Source organism: Ischnura elegans, chromosome 9, assembly GCF_921293095.1.
Source record: "Ischnura elegans chromosome 9, ioIscEleg1.1, whole genome shotgun sequence".
Taxonomy (NCBI): Eukaryota; Metazoa; Arthropoda; class Insecta; order Odonata; family Coenagrionidae; genus Ischnura; species Ischnura elegans.
The window spans coordinates 40,318,721-40,329,190 of record NC_060254.1 but is presented as its reverse complement, the minus strand read 5'-3'; the positions used below and the strand labels follow the sequence as shown (position 1 = coordinate 40,329,190).

The 10,470-nt window shown below is 38.2% G+C and overlaps 1 protein-coding gene across 1 annotated transcript; it reads left to right on the top strand.

The window, feature by feature from the left end:
• Nucleotides 1-1,238: 1,238 nt before the first annotated feature.
• LOC124165545 (asparagine-rich protein-like) lies at nt 1,239-9,933 on the top strand. Its single transcript, XM_046542993.1, has 2 exons — nt 1,239-1,487; nt 6,840-9,933. Exons 1-2 carry the CDS (start codon nt 1,302-1,304, stop codon nt 8,382-8,384), a joined length of 1,731 nt encoding a protein of 576 aa, XP_046398949.1. The 5' UTR covers nt 1,239-1,301; the 3' UTR covers nt 8,385-9,933.
• Nucleotides 9,934-10,470: the final 537 nt, after the last annotated feature.

Genomic DNA, 10,470 nt, shown 5'->3' with positions numbered 1-10,470 from the left:
GCCTACACCCTTATAAAATATGTATCTTGACAGGGTGCCCTCTCCCAAATATGCCAAATAACCCTCTAAAAGATGGCATCTCCCCTTGCAAATCTGAAGCTATTATTTTCATAATGAAACACAGTAGTAAACTCCACGCTCAGTTCAATTTTGACCGTCCCAGGTTTTGGCAGCTCAGTATCACTTTCTTGATATCAATGACATGTGGTGGTTGGGTATAGTGGTGGATCCAGGAGAGGGACCAGAGGGTCTAAATAGGGGGTAACCTCCCAGCAGTAGTGGGGGTCCATAGCCAAGGGGGGCTATAGCCCCCCTAACCCTCATTTGGATCTGCCACTGTATTGTAATATGCCGAAAGCGTGTAAAATAGGCCCTAAGTTCAGAGCTAATTGGTATTTCAATTCGTTAATGTAGGTAAATATATTGGAAAATATTACAAAACATTTTGTGCAAGTGGCACCCCCAAAAATTTCGATTTTATCTAATTTGTTTTTCAACACAATCTGCCACTGGTTGGGTATGTACAGGCTGTTTCAGCAGGAATATGAAATATTTCAGGAGGTGGTGCTAGAGACAATTTTAAGCACTTTTTGTCCATAAACATGGGGTTGCAACTCTTTAGCTACTGAGCTATGGCAACACAAACATTTTTTTGGATGCACTTTGCTGTTATCATCAAAACTGTTTTTCTTTGGTGTCCAGCATTTTCGACATTTTATATAATACTCTGGATTTGAAGAACATTAAATTTTTAAGGCTGGATGAAAATGTTCAATTATAATTGTTTGTAACAATTAATATGGGTGAGATTGTGCAATCGTATTGTTAATACTTTCTCAGTGCTCATAGATAATTGTTCCAGGCATGTACAAGCATGGAAGATAAACATTAGAAATCCATGAAATACTACACGTATAGTGATATATTTTGGAAAATAGTGAAAGCAGTCTGGAAAAAATTGGGAATTTCCACCTGAAATTTTACCAACCAGTGGTCGCCTAAATACAATCATGTATTTTCTTATGTAGCTATTCTTTTGAAAAATATAAAACCCTTCAATAAACTTCAATTATGTATAGAAATCTAGGCTTTTTAAGGCTTCAGCATTAATTTTTTAGTGCAGGAATGATATTAAATACATCTACATATATCTATACTTATTTTTAAAGAGAATATTTCGGATTTTTTAAAACAGAAATTCCTTTTGTCAAGATGATATTTTATAAATTCTAGGGTGTATTCAGAAGTTTCTTTGGACATCTGGTTGCCCAAGTCAAGGATTTTGTTGCTGGTGTAGTGCTATGGAAAAGGATAGCTATTCCATCTGTGAAGGCACCTCGGCCAATGCTAAGAAGGATGGAGAGATTCAGGAAAGGAGCTCAAGGCACCACCTATACTCCGCCATCTTTGTTGCTATTTCCTCTATAACTGTTCTTGTCATCATCATCGTAATCATCCCGCATTTGCTGAGGACATCTGCTGACCTAGTATGTTACATTTAAATAAATTATAAACCATTAGTGAATAGATATAGTGAATGTGTGAATCTGCCTTTGTCAAATAGAAGGAGCTGTAAACCCCTCAGACATAGAAGTACCAGCAGTGCTGTAGTTGGGCTGGTACCAACCGGTACGGCATACCCCCTAAAATCCAAGCTCCTTGTAAGTGTACCGGTTAAACTACCTTTCTACACATGTAAAAATAGCTCTGCAGTAAATTGTCCAATGGATTTCAGAAAGAAAAATATGAAATGATTATTTATTTGTTCAGAGTTATCTCTTGGCACAACTTAGAACTAATATAAGAATTGGAGTTTGACATTTCAATTGCGGCTGCATAATGCATGTTCAGCTGTTGTCAATTTTTGTTGAGTAGGAACCACCTAAATTTTTTTCCCAACTACAGCACTGAGTGCCAGTGACCCTGGGAAAAATGTAATTGCTTATCCAACGATTTGATCAATGGGTTTTTTCTTTTTAATAGGAAAATCCACCAAAATTGTTGGCACATTAATGGCTGGTGCTGGGTTTCGCTATTTAGTGGGCCGTCTTCGTTTCTATAGTGGAGAGGTGTTTACCCCATCCCTCCCTTCAAATCCCAGAGGCATCGTCAGGGGTCCTATTGTGGTGGTGCCTCTTTCCTTGTTCCTTCCCATCCAAACCCCTCCCCAGGAGCGCGGGCGTACAAGTCTCTGACTTGGTTCCTGGCCCCGGTGCATTGTAACCCTCAGAGGACCCACCTTGGTGTCCTGATTCTCTGCTTGTCATTGTATATCCTCTCAATCATGGGCGTACGCAGCCAGGGCAGGAGGGTGCAGCTGCCCCCTCCAGAAGCAAGAGTAAATTTAGTTCAAAAATTTTGAATAATTTTCTTTAACCCTTAGACTGCGGGAGTACATGATTTTAGCTACTAGCTGTGGGATAAAACCAAGAAATATATTTCCCTCTAGCCTGGCCGACTGTTTTGCAAGGGGTGAACCCTTATAATCCCGTGCAACCCTTCTTTCTTTCTTACCAAGGGATGTGCCTGCATTTGGGTACTTGTCATGGGCATATTAGCAGGGTGGAGCAGGAAGGAAACAATACAAACTGGGCAGTGTGATAGGAAATTCCGAGAGGCACCCCCATGCTGTGAGGGATGGCCAGGGATAGTCAAGCCGCATTAGCGATCCCTACAGTGAGGGAAAGTGCCCTTGGGCTCTACCTGGGTAGCAATAAAAATTTTGGGAAACTGCCATCGGTAATAGAGCAATGGTCAAACATTTAAAAACATATTTACCCGCAGTCAGCAAACAAAATGTTTTAAAACCTCCCCACTGTCTAAGGGTTAAATCCAAGAAAAGTGATACAAGTATAAAACATGTAATTGAAAAAAATATTTTTACTGTGCAAATAATTTTTTAAAGTAATAAATCGCTCTTATAATTTCCTTGAAATTTTGGGTAATAACCTTTTCTGTGTGAGGTACAACTTGAACGACCACATCTTGCCCCCTCTAATTTTGATCCTGGGTACACGCTTCCTCTCAGTAGAGGGCCACATCGCTGCATGAAACGAGGACTTCAATTTTAAGTGGGAAGTCAGTCCTTCGTTGCCTTCTATATTATGAAGTTATCCTTGTACATAGTCAAACATGGGCATAATTAAACCTTTGCAATGGGATTAAGAGTCTTTTAACTTTCATCTTCTCCCAATATTGTAACAAGAATGTTCAATTATGTCTTCTTATCTGCTCTACCAGCCCCTTTTCATTTTTAAGCCCCAAACTCTTATAATAAGATGTATGGACAAATGGGACCCCTGCCTTCTTGCTGAAATGAGTCCCTCTCTTGCTAGTTATTGGTTGTATTCCATTCCCTTGAGGCATTAGCCTGCCCTTTCATTATTCTCTCAATGCAGTGCGGTAACTGGTTAGAAGAAATCAGATGCTTAAATGAGTTTTAACTAATTTTGGCAAATATCAAATAATTTCCTTGGTGTGATTCAAGCCTGCCACAGATTAAGACTGTTGTTTTAGGGGGACATTTTGTTACTCATTGCCGTCCTTGGTGGCAGGAGCGTGATGATGAGTTGGGGGAGCACAATCAGGGGGTGGATCATGGGGGGGGGTGGAACCTTCCTCTGGGGAAAATGTGAACATTTTTATCCCTAGAAATCACAATTGATGTTATTTTGGCACTTAAAATTATACAAATGATGGGTGATCGGGAACCTGTTTCGCTAAAACATAATGGTGGTGTAGAATAAATTTTGCAAAAAATCCATTGTGGCATTTTTTAGTGTACCACCCCCCAAAATTTCTTGTACCTCCCCCCCCAGAAATTCCTCCAAATTCCTCCAAACTTCCTCCGAACTTATCCACAGAATTTCTCCCGCTAAGGACTTTTCGCGTTAAGGTTTTTTGCACAAAGGATTTTAATGCAAAGGCCCTTCGACTCAAAGGCTTGGAGGCTTTAAGTCTCGGAACTCTTGTCTCCGAACTCTGTCCTTCGAACGATGCCCTTCGACGCTGCCCTCCAATGCAGCCCTCCGACGCCAGCCCACCTGGAGATCAAGACTTATATAGTTAGTATGGTAGAGGAATACCTACACCTGGCAATCTAGGGGAAGTGGGTGCTGAGGCATAAGAATGCAGTTTGGAGTGAGAAGTACTCCACTTTGTCCTATCACAACTCTCTTTTCCTCCAACACCTCATCCCACTATGTCTTTCCCCTCCTTGAATTCCAATGACTTGCCTCTACCAGCCACTTGGTTATGTTTCCAACCCAGGAGATAGAGGAGAGAAAACCCAGCAGTAAGCGGTTCTCCCCCAACCCCGGCTTGAATGACGGACGTTTTGCAGTGGTGCAAGGCAACAGGGGCGCCTACCGGCAGATTTACGCCGATGCAGCTAACTTGAACATTGCCCTATTACCCCTCCACTCCTTTGCAAATTACCTCCTCTCCCCACCCTGACACGGTTCAGAGGTCGGCCAGGTCTCTTTTTGCTTCGGCGCTGGTGGTGGACAGATTGCTCGGCTGAGATTGGTGATTTCTTAAAATTCACACAGCTTGTGCTTAGTCTTTGGTAATGTTTCCTATGAGATTTTTAGTTATCATCGTTGTTTTCTGTAATAATTCTGATTTTTAATATTTCTACTTCTAATGGATATTGATTGAAAATGACTCGTAATTTTGTGACAATTGTTTCTTTGAGTGCTGATTATTCTTGTTTGTGGAGTCTTTCCCTCAACCAGCTAGTGACAGACGATCGGAGTTCCCTGTGTCTGGGGCTTACGTTCAGAATCTGAAAGATTTAAAGACGTAACGCCACACCATAGAGAAAAAAATCATTCGCCTTGACCAGGATTCAAACATGGATTAGCAGTTTGAAAATAATTTTAAAAATGCTTCCCAGAAGTCTGGTCCCAGAAGAAGATGGCTATGGTTCTGGCTTTCCAAGTTCGCCTTTGATTTCAGTGGAACACTGTGTCCAGGAGGAGACAAAAAAATGCAGAAGAGATCCAAATTCTTTGTCTAGAGATAATAATAGCTCATAACAAGTTCATTGGTAGGGTTGATCTAGTGGGCCAAAAGAAATCACATATAAAATTGACGGAAAGGCAAAGATTAATTTTTACTTGCGAATATTTTTTAATCTTTTGAGTATTGCTGTAAATAACACTGTTTTTACTCGAAGCCATATGAATGTGTGAATCCTGAGCATAAGGCCACTTTGCCTCTCCAATACAAGTAAATCTTAGCAAGGTTCCTTATCGGAAACTATTCCAATAGGAAGAGCTGCTCCTATTTGTAGTAGTAGGATCAGGATCATAGCCTGAACAGAAGTTACTGAAAATGCCTTGGTGAAATAGATGTGCTGAATGTGGAAAAAATGAAATTGAAAACTGAACAACGAATATTTGCGGAATATACCAGGTTTATATGTGTTTCAAAACAGTACGCATTGTTATCACCGTTCGTAGGAGGACTTCAGTCACACTAAAAGAATTACATTATGCATCTTGCATAATATTATATGGTTATTTATTAATAATTTTTTTATCGATAAAGTATGTTTCTTAATAAGAGTATGCAGTTGAAACAATATGCAATGAAATTTTATTATGATAAATGTTGATGGATGCTCTAAAAAAAATTAGGAATTTTTTTCTTATATTTGTTTAATTATTATTTTTATTAATTTATGGGCATGCCAAATGCTGCAATATGCATGGATTTTTAAGATTTTCATTAAGATTTTATTTAAGATTTGAATTAATATTGAAAAAATACCTTTAGATAATATTCATTTGCCCAACATGTAGAAATAAAATAGTCCATAATCAGCACATATGATTTCCTAATGGGGTAGTTTCCTTCATCAAAGAAAACGAAAGGCATTAATTGCGAATGTTTCCCACCATTAGCGTATTCATAATACACAAATTATTTGGTTTTAGAAATCCCAGTTTATACTAATGGTAATGGTCAATTATAACCGCATTTGAAAAAGTCCAGATTGGCGCCCATGCGATGCCACTCCACGTGATGTCACAAGGACCTAGTTTCTATCCGAGTAGATAGCAGTTTTACATCGTCTGAGATAACCTATGCATGCATGAGAAACAGAGCTCAGGGAAATATCTCTTAATGATCACCTGTTAAAACTGCCTATGGTCGGAAAGTTTCCTTCGTTAGATAAGGTATTAATAATCCTTATTTAAGCAAAGCGCTGCCTGCTAGCAGGGTCCTCTGCCACCTGCTAGCAGCCGGCATCGTATGGGCGCACATATCCTCGCCCCAATATCACCTCAAACGGGAACCAGAATGACGTCATGCAGGCTTTTCCCAGCATTCATACTTAGCCATCGAGTTTTTGCGCGCTTGAAAAGTTTCACTTTTCATTTAATCGCAAAAAATAGATATCGTCATTTAAAAATCTAAAAGCGTGAAATTCGTACTCCAGGAGTAATAATCTTTCGATTTAGGCAATAAAAAAATAACAGGAAACCACCCTATTCTGATTGAATTTTACCCTTACCGTCCATAGGAACATATTTGTCCCAGACTAAATCTAAGAAACTATTAGAGATATCACTTTTATATAAATGTTTTTGGAATCTATGCATCAATATTATCCTGGAAACATATTTTGTTATGCAATTTAATGGCTGCAGTCCTTATGAACCTTAAAGTGGTACCTATACAACTCTTATGTGGTACCTACCTATCTGAAGATCTGGCAGAAAAATTACTGGAAGATATAATCACATTAAATGTGACAGTGATAGTACCTAATGTTATGAAATTGGAAGATGTTAAATTTTAGTTTAATATGGTCAAAATTTTTTTTCTAGGTAAATGGGTACCATGAAAAGGTGATCGGAAAATATGAAAGTTTTGGCACACTTGAGGATTCACACAATATGACTTCATCAATTCCAAATGATGGGGAGACTAATGATATTGATGAAGAACTCATGGAGGAATCAACAGTAGGTGGAATTTCAAAAAATACTTATGTCACGGACAGGGGAAATAGTTTAGTCAACAATTCTGTCGCAAGACAACAAACATCATCCACAGTTGATCAAGTGAATTCACTCAGAAATAATACGCGCAAATTAAAAAAGAAAAATGAAATTACTACTGATACTTTGAAATTGACGACAGAAATTGGAAGAAATTATTCTTCTGACATCAACGCCACTGGTATTATCCAACATTGGACTAATATTACTCTTCATTATGGTAATACATCATATACTATGCATACATCATTACCTAATGAAACACCCCAATCAACTGGGCATGCTTTTAAATACCATGGCTCCATAGAAGCAACAACAGTGATGGGGAAAAATGTAGTGACTAATTTTTCAGATACCAATTACACTAGCACCGGTGGTAATAAAACTGCTCATTTCCATCTTGCAGGAAATTCATCCCATGTTCATGCACTTAATTTGTCATTAACTACTACCCAAACTCAATCGTCAAATGATAGCATTAAACTTTATGACACTGCTAAACAAATAGTGATGGGACAAAGTCAAGGTATTCATTCGCCATATAAAAATGTCAATGAGTCTAGCATTAATGGAAATGTTCATTCCTTACATTCTGGGAATTCAGCAGATAATATTGGCATTGATTCTTCATTAACCTATTCAACAACTTCATCACCTATTGATGATTTTCAAGACAATGACAATACAAATGCAACAATGGAGAAAGAGACAAGTGAATGGACATATTCTTCTACTGTCAATGTAATTGATCGTGATGATCCTAAAACTACTCATTCCCCTCCCTTAGATAATTTGCCAAAAGATCATGCACATAGTTCATTACCACCCAATGTTACAACTCAATCGAATACCGTTAAAAACCATAGCCATGCTGAAACAAAAAAAGTGAAGAAAATTAATGATCAAACTAATTTTTCAGTTGCCAATGGCATTGATGTGAATGGCAATAAAACTCTTCTTACTAACCTCCCAGGAAATTTAGTAAATAATACTGATCATAACTCATCATTACCCAATCCCACAATTCAGCCATTTGTTGATGATAGTCTAGTTCTTAACAATACCAAAGCAGATAAAAGAATAGAAAATAAGATAGGAAATACTTCTAGGAACAACGATGCAATTGAATTAAGCAGTAATGGAACTGAAAAATCTATTCACCCAGGAAATTCATCACATGATAACACACTACGTAAATCATTAATCCTTTCTGCAATCTTAAAATCTTCCAAGTATCGTGCTCAAAACCAAAACATCACTAAAAGCACACCGAAGATTGATACAAATGCAGAAAATAATAATTTGGATACTGAAGACGTTGATACCAGCACTTTTGGTACTGATCTTTTCATTCGCCCACAAGCCGCATAGTTTTATTTCTAAATTCTTTATTATAGTATGGCTCCTTTTCATCAATGAAAGCTTTTCACAATGATACAGTTACTAATTATACTGGGATTAAAATTGTGATGGAAATCTGTGCATGAATTTTTCTGAACATGGTTATTTCACAGAGGTACATATGTATAGGCACCATGGACAATAAGAGATATAAGTAACTGCACAAAAGGTGGAAGGTAGTGGCCACCCATCCCAAAGACTGTTTAATTGATATGTGCATCCCACCAAATGTGCTAAATGAGCTTTCCACTGGGTGTCCTTCCCTAATTCTCATAAACAGTGGCATCTACCTTACGTAAATAAAAAAATGGAGTTTTTGTCAATCCACCAATATCACTCACCACATCACATTTACTTCTGGGGCTTGACCCTTCTAGTGCTAGCCTGTTTTGCCTGGTGAACTGAAGAATGCCAGGGCTTCTTGGCAAATATGTAGGTACCCACTTCAAAATTTATGCATTGCCAAATAAGCATTTTCTGGCGATAATTTTTTTTATGTACCGTTAATACTTGCGGGTATGTTATAGCATAACATATATCAAATAAAAGTTACAAAAGCTACACGAGGCACAAAAAATAAAAGGTGCGAATATAAAAAAAAACCCAGGCAATTGATCGACCTGTGGTATCTTCGCACATACCCCTTGGGCCGATAGATTGGCCTGCTGGCACTATAAGTATAAGCGTTAATGATATTGGTATGATAAGTAGTGATCAACTTATTATATCCACTGTGCCACATAATATAACTTTCATGGGTAGGTATAGGTCATAAAAGGGACAAAGCTACCTCATATGGAAAGGGAGATTGCCTAAAGGGGAGTGAGCACCCAGAGATCATGTAGAACATGAATCCTAATGTTAAGAAGTATATTTGAGTCTCCCAAAACGAGGAAATATTATGGTAAGACTATACAATCCTCATATAATACACAATTGACCCACTAGTCTTGTATGACTAATTTACTTCTTAAATCCCCCTCAAATTATCAATGTTTTCTTAACATAACTACATATGTGCTTCTAAGTCCGTCTCATTTTTTAATTTCAAACATAGACAGAGTTTTAAATTCATGTACATATACATACTTCCCTCATCAGGCATGTGACTGGGGGTATTGGGACATCAGCCATTTACAAATGAGAAGGAAATGTTCTAATGAAATTATGTTTAGTTTTTATTAAAGTCCTTTATTTTTTATGGGAAAATCAAATCCCCATAACAATTGGTTTGGTAAAATATCTCCCTTAATCTATCGTTTCTGTCAGATCTAGAAATATAGTAGGGTATATGATGTTCTCTGTGTCACTCGGTAAGATATATATTCTCAATCGCTCGGTGAAATCTAAATCTAGCATGCAGCCTCAGAGTCTCTAGCGGTTCCCAGCCTAATTCATTCAACATCTGTATTATGCCCCCTCTATGCTCTGAGCAGCATTTGATGAATCGTTCAGCTTTTTATTTTATTAACCCTTTCGCGATGTTGAAAATGGTGTTGGAGGGTAGAATATTAGGGAAACGAGGCAGGGGAAGGAAAAGAATAGGATTTTTGGATAGATTGAAAGAGAGTAGGCCTTACAGTGAATTAAAGAAGGCAGTGCTGGAAGGAAAGGGAGGCTCCCAGATCGCTTCTCGAATACTCCATGGAAACCTACCTTAATCGGTAGAATACTATAATAATAATAATAACCCTTTCGCTTCTACAAACATACGTGGTATGTTTGCTGAGCAGGCTGCTGGGGGTGCATCTTTTCTTCCTCTCTACCATGTGCTGGGCACTTTTGCCGCATGTGATGGGTAGGTTTGCGGCAGAGATGGCAAATGAAACAAAACAAAAATGTTTCGTTTTGACGCGAAGGGAAACGAAAATACGAGGCCTAGGTTTAGTTTCGTTCCCACACGACATTAAAATCACCAAGGAGTTTAGTTTTAACTGGAGATGAAACTTTACTCCCGGGAACGAAACAAAATTAATCAAAACTCCACTGCTCATAGTTAAGTTTCCATCCCAGAAGTTGAGTGGAGGGGGAAAAGAGGGAAGAGTTTTGACCCATT

Coding starts and splice junctions, on each gene's coding strand:
- LOC124165545 (XM_046542993.1), top strand. CDS start 1,302: ATGGAAAAGGATAGCTATTCCATCTGTGAAGGCACCTCGGCCAATGCT. Junction 1,488..6,839: donor TGAGGACATCTGCTGACCTA/GTATGTTACATT, acceptor TTTTTTTTCTAG/GTAAATGGGTACCATGAAAA.